General features: G+C 36.7%; 2 protein-coding genes across 5 annotated transcripts in view; both read right to left on the bottom strand.

Moving 5' to 3' along the window:
- Positions 1-1234: 1234 nt before the first annotated feature.
- LOC107742423 (H/ACA ribonucleoprotein complex subunit 4-like) lies at positions 1235-13228 on the bottom strand. Its single transcript, XM_016555370.1, has 15 exons — positions 13151-13228; positions 12320-12375; positions 10117-10203; positions 9698-9789; positions 7673-7857; positions 7508-7572; positions 6475-6601; positions 5083-5213; positions 3420-3563; positions 3222-3342; positions 2898-3016; positions 2714-2817; positions 2064-2112; positions 1828-1983; positions 1235-1479 (listed from the first exon to the last, which is right to left on the bottom strand). Exons 1-15 carry the CDS (start codon positions 13164-13166, stop codon positions 1411-1413), a joined length of 1521 nt encoding a protein of 506 aa, XP_016410856.1. The 5' UTR covers positions 13167-13228; the 3' UTR covers positions 1235-1410.
- Positions 13229-14842: 1614 nt separating this feature from the next.
- Positions 14843-16839, bottom strand: part of LOC107742426 (trimethyllysine dioxygenase, mitochondrial-like) — a 22900-nt gene continuing 20903 nt past the window's right edge. For all 4 annotated transcript variants that reach the window (XM_016555375.1, XM_016555374.1, XM_016555372.1 and 1 more), the window contains exon 8: positions 14843-15124. In XM_016555375.1, the coding sequence (XP_016410861.1) occupies positions 14993-15124 (132 nt within the window). In that variant the 3' untranslated portion in view covers positions 14843-14992. The remainder of the gene's footprint in view (positions 15125-16839) is intronic.

The raw sequence follows: 16839 nt of genomic DNA on the forward strand, positions 1-16839 counted from the left end.
TATATATATATATATTTGGCTGTTTAAATCTGTAACGCACTGCAGCTGTAGACACTCAACAGAACATGTATGATTGTATGATCTTAACATGCAATAGGAGCTAAAAAGCAACTGCAAGCTCTTGTTAGAAAAGCTCTAGCATCATACATCTGCAGATGCCACATGGTTGAAACTATTAAAAAAAAAAAAAGAGACTGCAGGGGAAAAAACAGCTGCAACAGCTCATTTCTTTGCGGATTATATTAAGATGAAAAGTAGGCGTCTTAATGCTTGTTATATTAGATGGACCTTTGTCAGGACGTATAAAGATCTGCAGAATAAATACTGCTGTCATGCGTTCTCTATTATTTTTCAACTGAATAACAATCAAGAAAGTCTAATCTTGCTAACAAAAGTCAAGCAGAAAGAAAGAATTAAAAAAGCAGGAAGCTGTTTCCAGTTCTGTCGGTTTGAAGCAGAAATCTACGAGGATGTCCCACACACAGGCCTACAACTATTTCTGAAATCCCGGCTTTCAGTTCTCCTCAGTGAAGGCAATATCTAGCTCAGTACAATCCCTTTCAAACAATAATGAAGAATAAAGCCCTCAAATACTCACCAGAAACGACTACAAGAGCTTTATAACAACTTCATCTGAATTGCTCCTTAAAATCAGTAGCGACAGTGTTGCTTAAACTAAAACTGCTATGTGTGCTTGTGATAACTTGCTTGGCTCAAAGCAATAAACTCTATTTTCTGTGATGCAGATGACTAAAGTTGTAAGCCTATGGTTAGGAGAAAGAGCCCACTGATTATCAGTGACAACTGATATTTATAAAAGACTGCATTAAATGCATAAAGACCTGATTGATTTACAAGCCATCACAATTTCATCTTCTAAGCCGTTTTTTTTTTTCTTCCTCAAATATGATCTCCATATGCATACTGTATGAGAATGTTTTTATATTTTTGGGGGGGAAATAAAGCTATGAACTATTTCTGAAATGGAAAAGAAGAAACTCTGATAAATAAACAACAGATTTTCAATAAAACAAGACTGTGAACCCTTCAGCAACGTGTATAAATGAATGGGTCCCAGCAACCACTGAACGAACACTGAAGGAAATGAGGCTTTTTTTTGTGTGTAAAAAGTCAGTCATGTTTCATTTGATTACAACTTCTATATTTACAATAAAAAAAAAAACTCCAGTCAAATACATGAATAAACCCAGGCAATATGGGCTTCATTTGGACAATATATATATATATATAAAAAAACAAAAACCTTAACCATAACCATTTACAGGTAAACTCATGGACTTTGACCGACCCGCTGTCCTCTGACACTGACAGGAGGGCGAGGATGGAAGAATGAGTTTCCATTAGACAAGTCTGCTGTTACATTTACAGGTGCATCACACAAGTCTCTGTTCATTCTGAGCCAGCCTCGGCGTCTTTAGACTTTTTCTTCTTTTTCTTCTTCTTTGCGCTCTCCGTAACCTGTGTGTGAAAGTACGTTCAGAATTAGTGTGGTCAATCGATCAAAAAAAAACACATTTTTCTGTAATAATCACAATCAATTGCCTATTAATATATTTCTATTGTTATAATTTCAGTCAATCTCAATTTATGTAGAAACAACATGATGGTATATATATGTGTTTAATGGCATCTTTTTACAAAGTAGCCTGTTATTAATGAAGGCCAGTATCACTGATATCAATACTGCTAATGATGTCTCTTAAATGCATTTTTCCCTCAATTTTAGTCATTAATTATAGCCATTAAACATTGCAGTATAACTTAGTCATTTTTAACATTTAACAGGCTTTGAGAAATATTACTCGCCTCAGTTTCTTCCTCTGCTGGAGCCTCAGCCTCTTCTGCTAGCTTCAGTTTCTTTTCTTTCTTCTTTTTCTTCTTCTCCTTCTTGATTTCTTCTTCCGTCTTTATATCCTTAGCAGCCGCCGCGTCACTTTCGCTTCCGCTCTCATCTCGCTTCCTCTAGAATAACCCAGAGATTTCGTTAGTTCAATACCAATATGAAAAAGTGCAAGTGTATCCATGCGCTCCAGAAATCATACCTTTGGTGCCGTCTGACCAGCCTCAGCACTCTTTTTCACCTTGGGTGTGCTAGGAGAGGAAAAAAAAAGACAAATTCATTTCATTCCAAACCCATGCAGCTGACGAGTCTGAAGGAAGTGTGTAAGGGTTTGTCCACAGAGCTCAGAGGCGGTCCGGCCCGCTGCAGACAGCACTGTCCTGGGCTCAGGGTTTCACTTTAGCAGACAGACTCCCTCTAGGGTCACAGCAGACCAAAAAGGGATAACAGTCTGCAGAAACGACGTTATTTAGTGTGATGTTTCTCTTCTGTTTGAATGAGCACTGTGGAGTCAGAGGCAAAAACGTTCTTTTTTTCCACCAAAATGGAGCTGTAATTTGTGCCATGCATGTATTTAAAGACTACATTACTGACCGTAACACATCCTACCAGTCTATTTTGACATCGGAAGTAATATTATCATGCCATTACAAGATTTTTGATGCAACAGGAAGCTCTTAAATTTCATCAAAACAATGACACGTGCAAAGCTATTAGACTCCCTTATGTTCTCTATTTGAAAATGCACTATTTGTTCTATTGCTATCGTTGCTGCTGTTGTTTTAAAAAATAAATAAAGATTTGTGATCTTCATAAGTAAAACATTAAATATCGGCTCAGATGCAAGTGTACCTGTAGTCTACGTAGCCCTCTTTCCAGTCTGCCGGGGTGCTGCCGTTGGGTTTGCCGTGTTTGTCTAGAAGTCCTTTTTGGATCATCATTTTCTTCTGACTGGCCTGAAATGCATGACTTTTTAAAATACACGTAAACACTGATTTCACCAATTAGCAGCACGATTTCTCTGAATGTTTCTCACCTTCGGTCCAAGGCCCCATTTGCGTGGATACGTGTCCCGCTCCATAATGACCCTCTTGATTTTGGCAACAACACCGTGGTCACATGTGGATATGACGGCGGTCGTCATCAGGGCAACCGCTGAGAAAAAATAAAACAAAACAAGTCAAATCTGCAAAAAGACACGTGGCGGCGGTTACTCTGAACAGATGCCGGTAGCTCACACAGCCATCAGTCTTGGGTGATAGATAGACGGTCATCTTTGCAGTAATGCTCATGCAATCTAGATCACATCATGTGGCTTCAAACGGTGCATGCTGGGGCTGAGAGATATTTGAACATTTACCTGTACAAATGGCTTCTCCTTTCGCAGTTATAATGACAATGTCTTGATTCATTTCAATACCATCTTCATACCGCAGGACGCCTGGTAGCATGATCTTAGCACCGTAACATATAGCGTTCACCTGTTACACAAAAAGCCTCATTAGACCGGCAGACTGATTTCAAAACTGGTCTGGAAATTATAAACAAGTTTTCATACAGCGCTGTCCTTCATGACGATCCTTTTGTGGGAGATGAGGAGTTTTTCCAGAGGGTAGATCACCCTCCTCAGGTAAGTCTCGTCTTTGTTGTGATCAAACTGCCACTGGGCGTCCAACACGTCATGCATGGTCACCAGGTTATCCTTGGAGAAACAAACACTGGTATCAGCCAATGAAAAAGCTTTTAATGTGGTCTTGATCCTTCAGATGTCTTGCAACAGATTAATTAAGAGTTTCTGATGTATTTATTTTATTTATTTATTCACTTAACGCCATGCCAGCATCAAGGCTATTTTCATGGCGATTTCTGAATAAATTATACAAGGTATACAATTAACAAAAAGTAGAGTTTCTGATATAAACATTTAAACCTTTGTATTGTATGCAAGTAAATATTGTATTTGTTCATGCAATTTAAGAGCCGTAGTCTACTGCGATAATATGGTAATTGTGGTTTTAACGATGTGCTATTTGACCGAGTATTTTGCAAAAACCCTTCAAAACACCCCTACAGAGCGCACGCATACTGTACATAAGTCTGCATTTAGAGTGCTTTCTTTCACTACATGATTCAGTCTATTAAAATGCATTTAGAATGATCACAATTCAAGATATGGGGACAGAAAATTTATATTTATACTACTTCATATAGCCTAGTTTTTATCCAAAAATTACCATGATTACAAATGTGATTTTTTTTTTTTTTACAACAGTTACGTTAATTAAAAGACTTACGTTTTAGAAACTATATTGCCCGTTTTTGCTCTATTTCGACAAATAATTCCAAACAAAGCCACAGCGCTGTTTTGCGTCTCTGAGCAACATGACCGGGTTTCGTTCCTGAATGAATCAACCGTTCAAATGATTCGATTCAATCGCAATGACTCACTTATTAACAGTGACTTGCTGCCACATACTGGCGGTTTTAATTTCACATTCAAAGTATCTTTTATTATTATTTAAATCATTTCAAATAGCAGTATTCAACGTTTTATACTTAATATATCAAAACATTATTTATGCATTTGTAATTGCAGGTTAAATGCATTCATGGACTGCATTAAACAGTGTAAAAACATCTAAATGCCACTTCAGACACAGCTTCTGTGTTTCCTCTGCATTGCAAAGATTTGCTAATACGGATTTCATTTGCTTGGTAACAGGCCAAATTTCTCATTATTCTAATCTAATTCACTGATTAAACGTAAGAATTTGACTCAAAAGATAATGGACACTTTTAGAAAAATGGCTTTATAAAAGGTAAAAATGCCCATAAAACGTAAAAATCAATTTAAACTTATTGGAAAAGATTCATTTCTATCAGTGTGAACTGACCACCACACAGAATATGAAAAACTTCAGGAGTCAGCTGTCCACGGCAGTCCTTAAGATATCAGCACAATAACACACTCAGCAAAATATCGTCTGATTACCGTTATCGATAAAATCCCAGAAAATAGAGATATTATTTTTTGTCAATATCGCACAGATTAATGTAGGCTGAAGTTTGATGAAGGTGGTCAAAGCATTACCACTTCATGTTTCTAATATCACTCAGCCATTTTCTGTACCAAAGATTAATTATCAGAACTGGGGAGAAAGCCCAGAACTCAACTCAACACTTTGGTTCGGCAGACTTTGGCGAGCGTGTTCTTGATGTACCTTTTCACCCATCACACCGGAGCGGACACGCCGCAGCTCCTGCATCTGACCGCCAACTCCCAGCAGCAGACCCAGATGAACGCACAGAGTCCGGATGTATGTGCCCGCTTCACAGCTCACCCAGAAAATACCTGCACACCATTTGGGAGCATACAATTACTCTCAATCTTGCACTTTTCAAACAAAGTCATCGTAGTGCATAAAAGCCATCAGTCAAGGGTGATAGATAGCAGGTCATCTTTGCACAAAGTGCTAATGCAAGCTACATCACATCATGTGGCTTCAAAATAAGAGTCAACATCCAACTGCTTTCACAATAGGACTGGGTGATACGACTAAAAACAATCACAATATTTTACATATCAAATGCTATTGATATTTAATCACGATATTTACTTATGAACCGTGTTGGGGAAAGTTACTTTTAAAAGTAACATTACAATGTTGCGTTACTCCATAAAAAAGTAACCAATTCAGTTACTTACATTTCATGCATTACATTACTTTTGCGTTACTTGTCACCTGGGCTGATCTTGCTTATTTGTTTTTAATAAATAAAACAAGTTATATTTTTGGTAACTGTAAAGACACTTTACTTATTTGAGAAAGTAACTCGGGCACTTCATTGATAATATAAAAGTAATGAATTACTTTACTAGCTACTTGGAAAAAAAGTCATCTGATTACGTAACTCGTGTAACTTGTAATGCATTACCCCCAACACTTTTATTAATGGGGAAGGAAATGCTTTCCACTTGTTTGTTAGACCTTGAGAATGAATGCAAACAATTTTACAACAAAACACAATTTTTATTTTTTGCTGCACAAAGTAACTGTGTAAATTAAAGTGGATGAAAAACTAGCTTTATATTTTTTTTTTTGTTTTGTTTTTGTTTTGTTTTTTTTGCATATACTTATACCATTCTGTAATTGTAACTTTCTGTAATAATTTAAATAGAACTTTTGGCGGTTTGTGATGGAAAATTTTTGAGTTTGTGTATGACAGCAATTTAGGTTTTTATCAAACAAAACGGTATAAAGCTGGTAAAGTGACGCAGAGCAGCTCTGGAGATGAAGTTCACACGTTCATGTTATTATATTTGATAAATATATTACCCTGAAATCACTATGAGCGTCATGCGTGTTTGAGTGTGTGCATCAGACGAAACTACAGCATTCATTCATTCACACCGAGACATGCAGACTTATAGATGCATGCACTGACTGCTGCTCCATTTATTTTACTGTTAGATGAATCCAAAAGTAAAAATGTCCATAGATTATCATTATCGACAAATTTGATCACCCAGTCTTATTTTCGTAAAAAGTAAATAATAGAAATAAGGTGTAGATTTCATGTCGACTTCAATAAAACCTTTTAAAAGTTTCTACCTAATCGTCTCTCTAGATCATATTCAATAAGCTTGCTCTCATAGATGGTTCGCACTCGCAGTTGGCGCTTCACAGCGGCGATGAGCGGAGGCCTCTGGAACAGGGCTCCTGTCAAACACTCCAGAGCCTGCGGCTTTGCCTGTGCTTTTTCCATTTAAAATGAGAGGCGACCACTGCCTTTTAATCACGATCCAAACAAAGAAGCTGAATACATGCAGCCTGAGCAGTTTCAGATTTAAATAAAATTGTATAATTTCTAAGTTTGCAGCAAAACCAGAAGGCTCTGACTTTAGTTTTGTGAACCTATACTACATAAAACATCTGAACGAAACAAAACTAGCAGATGGACTGAGACGCAAATTCACTCTCTGCCAGCAGGTGGCGCTTATGGAACAGGCACAAAACACTCAGAATCTCTCTCAGACTTCCTGTAGCCATTTACAGTCACACGGTCCGTGTGCACGTGTTCAGACGTGTCAGCTCTTCTTTGGTGAAACCGGGGCCTCCAAACCTGCATGAGCCTCCAGACCAGCGGCTGCAGCAGGACACTGCAACAGAGAGCAGGAGACCAGAGAGAGAGGAGGCCCGGAGACACTCAGAGAATGGATAAAACACGCTCATCATCTCACACAAAACAGCGAACCGCCGCGCGAACAACCTTTGCTCTTTCTGTCCATTTCATATTTCAGGCTTTACAGGGTTAAAGGACCAGTCAAAATTAATTGAGGTAACCAACATCATGGGACAAATGCTGTTGACTGAGCTAAGAGTATACCTTTGTCACAATTCTACACATTTACATCAGCTTGCTATAACATTTCTATTAAATAATAAAGGCTTTCAAAAGTTCAAAAGACTCTGGCAATGAATAAATCTAATGTTTTTTGGTCCAATTTCTTAACAGACAATAGTACCTTTCTTTAGAATTAAAGAAAATATATATATTTTTAAAAGAGTTCTAACATCACAGAGTATATGCAGTCATTCTGCCCAACTCGACTACTTGTTTAAAGCAGAACACAGTCCTACTTACCCTCGCTAGCTGGTGTTCGTTCTCTAGCGCATTGTGCAGCCGTACTATGCCCACATACTCTTTGCCTAAAAGCAACGGCACAAGAGTAGTAAGGAGAGGCCACTAATTTTACTGTGTGTGTAAACATATCAAACTCTTGATCTGGCAGCGTTACGGCAGACCCACCTGCGCTCTGCTGAGATTTGACCAGTCGCGTGGCTCGTTCCACACACACGATCAGGCAGCCCGTGACTTTGGGGTCAAGAGTGCCGCTGTGGCCGGTTTTCTCCACACGAAGAATTCTCTTGATCCAAGCGACGACTTCATGGGAAGAGGGGTTTGCAGGTTTGTCCAGATTAATGAAACCAGTCCTGGGCAGATGGATAAAAAAATAAAAATAAATAAACACTTGCAGGAACTCATGGTACAACTCAAAACGCTTGCATTTTTGGAGAAACCATCAGTCAAGGGTGATAGATAGCAGGTCATCTTTGCACAGAGTGCTAATGCAATCTACATCACATCATGTGGCTTTGTGTCATGATGACTAATACTTTAGGGATGTAACAATTCACTCAACTCACTACGCGATATGATACACGATACTTATTTCAAGATATGATTCTCACGATTTTAACAATTATATTTAAGGCAAATTATAAATGAAAAGGTGTCTTTATTATTTCTCAGATAAAATGCTGCACATTTCTTTGAGAAATTGAAACAAACAAACCTAAACTAAAATTAAAACAAACACCCAAATCAAATAAATGCAAATAAAGGAAATCTCTTCATATAAACAAAGGCTTTGCCTGTGCTTTTTCCATTTAAAATGAGAGGCGACCACTGCCTTTTAATCACGATCCAAACAAAGAAGCTGAATACATGCAGCCTGAGCAGTTTCAGATTTAAATAAAATTGTATAATTTCTAAGTTTGCAGCAAAACCAGAAGGCTCTGACTTTAGTTTTGTGAACCTATACTACATAAAACATCTGAACGAAACAAAACTAGCAGATGGACTGAGACGCAAATTCACTCTCTGCCAGCAGGTGGCGCTTATGGAACAGCAGAGATTCAGTGTTTCCTTACAACTCAAAACGCTTGCATTTTTGGAAAAACCATCAGTCAAGGGTGATAGATAGCAGGTCATCTTTGCACAGAGTGCTAATGCAATCTACATCACATCATGTGGCCTTCTGTCATGATGACTAATACGTTAGGGATGTAACAATTCACTCAACTCACCATGTGGTATGATACACGATACTTATTTCAAGATATGATTCTCGGCAAATTATAAATGAAACTGTGTCTTTTTATTATTTCTCAGATAAAATGCTGCACATTTCTTTGAGAAATTGAAACAAACAAACCTAAACTAAAATTAAAACAAACACCCAAATCAAATAAATGCAAATAAAGGAAATCTCTTCATATAAACAAACTATCGCAGATGATTTAACAGCATAATGAAATCGAAGACATCGTTCTGCGATAATTACATCTGTTTGCGTAGCTTGTCAGTGAACTACGGCTCTGTGTAGTAAATGCTGCTCCATCTGAAAGCATGTGAAAATACCATGTTTTTACTTCAAACTCACTTCATAACATCAGTCGAGTGTTTGAAATAAATCCTTCTGTGAGATGATGTGGCTTCTTACACCGACTAAAGCACGCAACATTTTATAGTATTCTAAGCAGTGATAAGGTCGATTAGCATTGCATTATTAAATACGTTATACCAATGAAAATTATAAGAACTCCGATAAATCATATATTGTCGTAGTCATGTCTTTATTAGTAACGTTGAATCAATGAAAGCAGTTAAATCTTCTGTTTATTCAGCTACCGCTATAGGGATCTCTTGGGTTTCTTCTGTATTTGGAGTTTCCACGCGAGAGCGCCCTCTGGCCTTCGGATGGAGATTTACTGCTGATCACAGAACCGTGCTTCACTGAAAGATACACATGACAATCACAGCTTCATCCTTATCGCGATTTCATTTCGATTTATCGTGCAGCCCTAATCTAAATTCTTCTGAAGACAGTCAGCTCCCCTCAGAGATACATTCATATAAACCCCCACACCCAACGGTATCGCGAATCATTTAACATCTCCTCCGATTTGAATCGGCACATTTTTATCGATTTTCAACTGGCTCATGGTGCATTGTTACATCCCTATAACTTATTAATCCAGGATTTCCTACCTGACATATTCATGTATGTTCCTCTTGAGTGGATTCGAGCCATGTGGCAGAGGAGTGTAATGAGCAGTCCTGATGTTGAGCTTATCGAAGTTCTGTAGATAAGCAGGTTTATAAGTCACAACAAGAATACAAAGCGGAAATGACTATCAAAACCCAAGTTTGCACGTGTGATCAGACACGTCTATTCGTCTTTGTCAGGACTGGCCTGACCCTCGCACCAGCGCATCAGATCCCGCCACGGTCGACCCAATAGAACATTGGAGCAGCCGAGCAGAACCAGACCGCTGTAACTCCGCGGCCCAGAACGGACCACATGGCCGCTGAGGGACAGAACCAGCAGCGCTCAGCGAATGGATAAACACGTTCATCACGCCACACGTGCGCTTGGTGAAAGGACCTGTGGGTAAACGGACACCGACCTTCAGCAGTAACGGCCATTGAGACGTGTCCAAGCGTGCGACCTTAGACTCAGGTTTGATGAGGAAGTCTCCGCTTTCTTGAATCTCCTGATGGCAACAATAAAAAAATTTTTTTTAAAAGTATTAGGAAGCGGATTTAGAAAATGACCAACACATAGATTGAAATCAAGAGGTTGTCACAAAACCAAAATTCAGAACTACAATAGTCATCAATTCTTGACACCAAAACAAAAGCTTTAATTTTTTTAACACAAGTCTTAGAAACACGTAACTAAGATCGGTCTATTCAGTGGTCAAATACAGGGTTTCTGCAGGTTTTAGGATAAAACTTTTCAAAAATGTGTCACACTGCAAAATGGGATGTTCTTTCTCAGCATTTCTGTCTTGTTGAGCAGTGATAATGTCTCAAGGTTCTCAAATCAAGATACATTTACTTTAAAATAACACAATGACGTAAATCTTGTTTTCTGTTAACCCCTTAACTGTCACACCATTTTTTTTAAATAGGCATGAAAATGCACTATCCGAACTTAAATTGTTGTAATTTATGAACACTTTGGAATACAGACCTAAGGTTTGTCTCTTTTTAAAGAAGACAATTAGCCGATTATGGCAAAAGTGGAATTCTTTCAAAAAATTAAAGTATCGAAGTTATAGAACTTTAAATTTATTGTAAAGAAAATACATTGTACTGATTTTATTATATTTTGTATATAATAAATATTTTACATAACAGGTTTCACTCTAAAATTGCTATAAAATTTAAGCCTTCTAAATAAGTTGACTAAATAAATTTGAAGTTGATCTGAAAAAAAAAAAAAGGAGGTTCCTGTGAGATTTTATTTAGGGCGTTATACCACAAACAGCCACCGGGTGCCATCCAAACTCCATCGAATTTTTATTAATGCATTTTTCTGTAACATGTTGAAATTTCTCTGCCAATATTGCTTCCATCACATAATATGGAGTCCTGAGACTCAGACCTTTCCAATGATATGTTTTTTGTCAAGATTATAAAAAGTTTTGATTGTAAAAGACCGTCATGCATTTTGTAATATGACACTTGACACCGCCCGCTAAAGGGGAGGAGACCGCCAAAACATTTTAAAGTACCATTTCCATGGTTTTTCAAAATGGTTTTCACAGGATGAATCTTGGGCTTCTTAGCTTTCAAACGATATATAATTTATGATGACTAAAACATTTGATAGAGAAAAAGGACAAAAAACAAAACAAAACAAAAAAGAGCGCCAAGCGTCCCACAGGTGGGACGGCGACAGTTAAGGTTAAACTAATCCGAATTAAGTGAATTTATTTTTTAAAAATCTGCAAACGGGCTCAGAAAAATCAACTACATTTAAAAGGGAAAAGTTTTATCGACCGATATTTGTTCATGTTTTAAGTATAAATTCACACTTTGTCCTGCGTCTCGAAACAGGATTTCATATTTTCATTTTGCATTAAGGAAACCAAGTACCTTAAGATCTATTTATTTGAATTAAAATCAAGACAAAAATATTGAGGAAGCATTTTTTCCAACATTTAATGCCATGACTTTACGAATTTATGACTCCATTGAAACTGCATTTGTAACCTTCAATCCGTTGAGCACCATTTAAGTCCACTATATGGAGAGAAATATTGGAATGTTTTCCTCAAACTTAATTGCTTTGCGACTGAAGAAAGAAAGACATGAATATCTTGGATGAGACGGGGGAGAATAACTTGTCAGGAAATGTTTATTCTGGAAGTGGAGTATTCCTTTAATACCTGCACAAACCCTGCAAATATTTCAGAAAAACTGCAAGCAAACCAAATGACTTGATCTTGAAAAATTGATTTCATTTCTCCTCGTTGCATACCTAGTTATCACATTATCGAAATAACATTTGTGTCAGCAGAAATTTATACTGATGATATATCTATATTTTTAGCTTCCGGCTTCGCTACCGTTCGGACGTTCTTACTTACTGCTCTGCGCTTTGCTCCCTATTTCTGTACTTTTCTTTGATATTATTTTTTTTTTCTTTTTTTTTATGTAAAGCACTTTGAATTACCATTGTGTATGAAATGTGCTATACAAATAAACTTGCCTTGCCTTGCCTATACATGCAAGTTATAGGCTATGTTATCTACTATTGTTAAACGGACAAATTACATAAAAATTAATAAACGTGCATGCATATTAAAAAAAAAGCATTACCCCAATTTCTCCTTCTGAGAACGACTTCGTCTTTTTCTTCTTCTTAGCTGATCCAACTGAGGACAAAATAAATCACCGTCACAAATCATTTTATCATGAATATTCATTTAGGGGAAAGCATGGCCGAGTTTAACTGCACACAAAGCTTTGGCTGTAATTAGTTAGCAGTAGCTGCGGAACCACGTGGCGTGTGCGGCCAGCACGTGGCGTCTGACTTAACGTTACTGATCTACCAAAAGAGTTTAACGTTGCATTTTTAACGTTAAATTACATTAAACCACCGTCTCTACAGATCACATTCCGCTACGTTACAGTTACGAGAAGCAAAGTAAAACAGGATCACTTATAAGTATTAAGGGACAGTGATTTTGGGTGTTCAGAAATTGATCATTTAAACCAGCCGCTAAATTCTGTTCCCTTATTGCGTTGTTATTTATTAAGACTATTTATTAATTTTTTACATTTATTTTTTTTATCTTTTATTTTTTTTAAAGGACAAGATATCAGGCGTCCACGCAAGCAGAAATAAATTTACTTTCCATAATACTAGCCAACTAATAACAGGTTATTTGCGTAGAGGAAACATGCTTAGATTTTCTACTACTGCTAATAGTAATAATATTAATTTCAGTAAAACACATTTCTAAAATTAGATGCATAAGCATAAATCTAGCATTTCTAAATGCACCCGTGAAGTTGAGAACTCATCTTTTGATCGATTTACTTTTACACTTCTTAAGCGCATCATACTTGTGAGCAAAAACGCAAAGTAAAATATTTTAAGTAGAATTTTAAGCAACATCACAGAAATCGTGTAAAACATGATCTTACTTTCTGTGTCCGCCATCTTCAGAGGACGCAGCACGTGTGACTGAACGCGCGTGCGTATTTCTCTGCAGAGCTCTCACATCTCGGGATATGAAGCATCGCGATATCATAACGCGTTATCAACGAGAAATGTAGAGGCTCCTCCCCAGGGCATCTCCCTTTGCTCTGCCTTTTCACTTCAAAATAAAAACATTTTTACTCCACAAATCAAAAACATAAACGTGTCCACAAATCCCTCATTAACAAATGCACACAAAAACGTTCATATTCAACATAATACAATGTCACAGATCACTATTGTTTTACATAATCTGATTACATGCAATCGGTTACTATACCCAGCGCTGGTTATAAAATGTGTCAATGCATTCAAAAATTATGTTTGCATTGATTCGCTGTATTCATTTATCAAAAGACTTGATCAAAAACAACTTAAAAATGACGAATTTCACAAGCAATTTTTGATTCAGGTAAACTAGAGTAGCACACAAGCTAGAAAAGATGTTCTGGAAGTTGGGAAATAATATGAAAAAAAATCAATAACTAAATGAAAACATATCTTGGTTAAACCTACACCTTTACATTTTAAAATGTGAATTGCATTGACTTTTCCACGTCCTCCTGCACTCGTGTATACTTTGTATTTATTGTGTGCATTTTATTTTTATGTACATTGTGTGTAGTGTTCACAAACAGTAAGTTCTTTGTGTAAACTAAAATTAATATTATCAAAAAGTGGTAAGACTAAAGTCAACAAGACAAAAAATGCAAGGAGATGAATTTATTTTCTAGAGGTATCATTGGTATTTTTGTGCGTACATTCATTTAAGATCATTTTATATAGGATACAGGATGTTAAAATGCTACAGATTAAAAATAAAAAAACGCTCGCAAAGATTAATGCAATACAGCATATACATTTAAACTTTGTGAGATCTTTGCCATTATCTCAACCATGCATTCCCATATCACTGTTAAGGCACAAACCCTTAGAAATACCCAGCACTGACAACCATTTAAAGGCACAGTATCAGTTTAATTCGAGACAATAGTTATTGTGAACAATAAACGGACACAAAAACAACAACTTTTTGCCTTTGTCACGCATGATCTTCACAACATGCATGTGTCACACAAACTGGACCAATGCCAACATTTGTAGTTAGAAAGTATATAATTCTTTATTTCTTTCTGAAACAATGATAATTTCACTGGAGAGGACTTTTGTTTGTCAGCTAGGGTCATGTGGATTACTTTGAATCGGTCTAGATACAGATTGAAAATGGTCTACAATGAGCACCATTCACTTGCATCGGATGATGAAAAATCCTGTCATGTTTTACTCTAAAACTTTCATTTCTCTTCAGCTGAAGTAAGAAAGACCAATACACCATGGATTGCCTGGGGGTGAGTAAATACTGAACTATATATATGAACTATTTCCACGTTTCAAACATCATTCTGCGAAGCAAAGGATCTTCTGATTTAATCTTTTAGTCGGTCTGTGTGAACAAAACCTTAAAATCAGACATTATAGCATAACCCTTTTTGAAAGAAGTGCCTTTTCACCTCATATTCTCTTGAGTTAATGCATGTCCTGACCATTTCTACAAAAATATATCATTTAAATTAAACTATTACTACCATCTGTTTTTCTGTGGAAAGAAATCGTTATGGATCAAAAGATGCATCCTCTACAAGCAACTCATTTAATTAAGATCATAAAATCATTCAAACAAAGAGTTGAGTTGATAAGTAATACTGTTGTGATCCTCTGCTGTCCTAACGCTTGAGAAACCAAGGTGTTTTTGGTAAATGATGGCTGGGTAGTTTAGCATTAGGCGCTCAGGCCTGGAGCCCCAGAGAGCGAGCCGTGTTCAGCACATCGTCACGCGTCAGATAACATCCGCACAGCTGCCGCAGGCCGGTGAACGACTCTCTGCCATGCAGAACGCGCCAGTTATCGATGAACAGGACCTTGGAGAAAACAACAGTAGGTATGTTTACATGCACTGATTTTCAGCAACATGAAAAAATCCAATCTGATTCTGAGAGTTCGGTTTAGATGCAGCATATACTATCCAATCTGATTCACATACATGTGCATTACATCTATTCTGAACAAAATTTCAGTCACTGCATTCAGAAATGCAGAAAGCCATTGTGAGAAAGACACGGGAGCCACCATTTTTGCTTTGATGACATTAGGGCTGGGCGATATAGCTAAACAATTTATCAACGATATAATTTATAATATCGTTCGGTATCGATAATTATTGACATTTTTCATAACCTTTTTTAAAACAGAGCAATAGAAAAAAAATTTTTAATTTAACCACTGTATTTATAATTAACACAATTTATTGAGACAAAACTAATATTTTTTGTTTTAACAATCAAACACAATAAAAATTAAACAAATATCTAATTTCTAATGTTTTATATGAAGATTAAATACGTCTTTATTGTATAGGTCTAATTGTCTCCCGAGGCCACAGCAGGACGCAATGAGCAAAATAATGCAGTGCAATTAAATTGTCAACGCAAGGAAGTAACTCCATAAAAGCGTGCATTACGTCTAAATTAACTCATAAAAATCAAATATAATTTCGTAAATTGCATAAACAATTATGAACAAAACCGCATCATGTATTTATGCATTGCTTAATCTAAAGAGCCGAAGCGCCGATCACACAGACTGCATTTAAAAACATATGAGACGCAGTGAAAAGGAATAAACCTCCACAAATTCGTGACGTGTTTGCTAAAAGTTTAAACTGTTTTAACTTTGCATGGCTCTCTAGACATCTCGTGTGAGACGTGAGAGCAGCAGTCATATTTGTCCATCTAAAAAATGCGCTGAATATGCGTTCTGTGTGAATGGCTTGGTTTCGGTTTTAACCTAATCAAGATCTTCTCCGCATTGAGCTAATATACTTCTCTAATATTTTGAATGAATAAGTGCCTATATCATGCACTATATCAAACAATTTTTCTATCGATATCGAAGGTGTACCGTCGATAAATATCGATACCGTTTTATCGCCCAGGCCTAGATGACATATCATTAAAAAAAAACTAAACATTAAGGCTTTTTTTTTTGCAAATATGTGACCCTGGACCACAAAACCAGTCACAAGAGTCAATTTTTTTGAAACTGAGATTAATCCATCTAAAAGCTGAATAAATAAGCTTTTCATTGATGTATGGTTTGTTAGGATAGAACAATATTTGGCCGAGATACAACTAGTTGAAAATCTGGAATCTGAGGGTGCAAAAAAATCTAAATATTGAGAAAATCATCTTTAAAGTTGTCCAAATGAAGTCCTTAGCAATGCATATTACTAATCAAAAATTAAGTTTTAATATATTTACAGTAGGAAATTTACAAAATATCTCTCGTGGGCTAGACTAACAAAACATTAAAATACAACAACGTCACTTACATCACCGCATCTCGCGCGCCACTGATGATGCTCCCTGACGCACACCTAACATTCAAATGCAAATGTTTATTTTAAATTAGACTAATATTCATTATTTATTCACAATCTCCTCATCACAGGCGGGCACAGCACTCATTTCAGCATGTGTTCGTGTTTGTGTGTGCTGTCTGCGTCACTCATAGTACGTGCCTATATCATGCACTATATCAAAAAATTTTTTTATCGATAACCAAGGTGTAACCTCGA

This window comes from Sinocyclocheilus rhinocerous, unplaced genomic scaffold (assembly GCF_001515625.1).
Source record: "Sinocyclocheilus rhinocerous isolate Xijiao unplaced genomic scaffold, SAMN03320098_v1.1 scaffold1427, whole genome shotgun sequence".
Lineage (NCBI taxonomy): Eukaryota > Metazoa > Chordata > Actinopteri > Cypriniformes > Cyprinidae > Sinocyclocheilus > Sinocyclocheilus rhinocerous.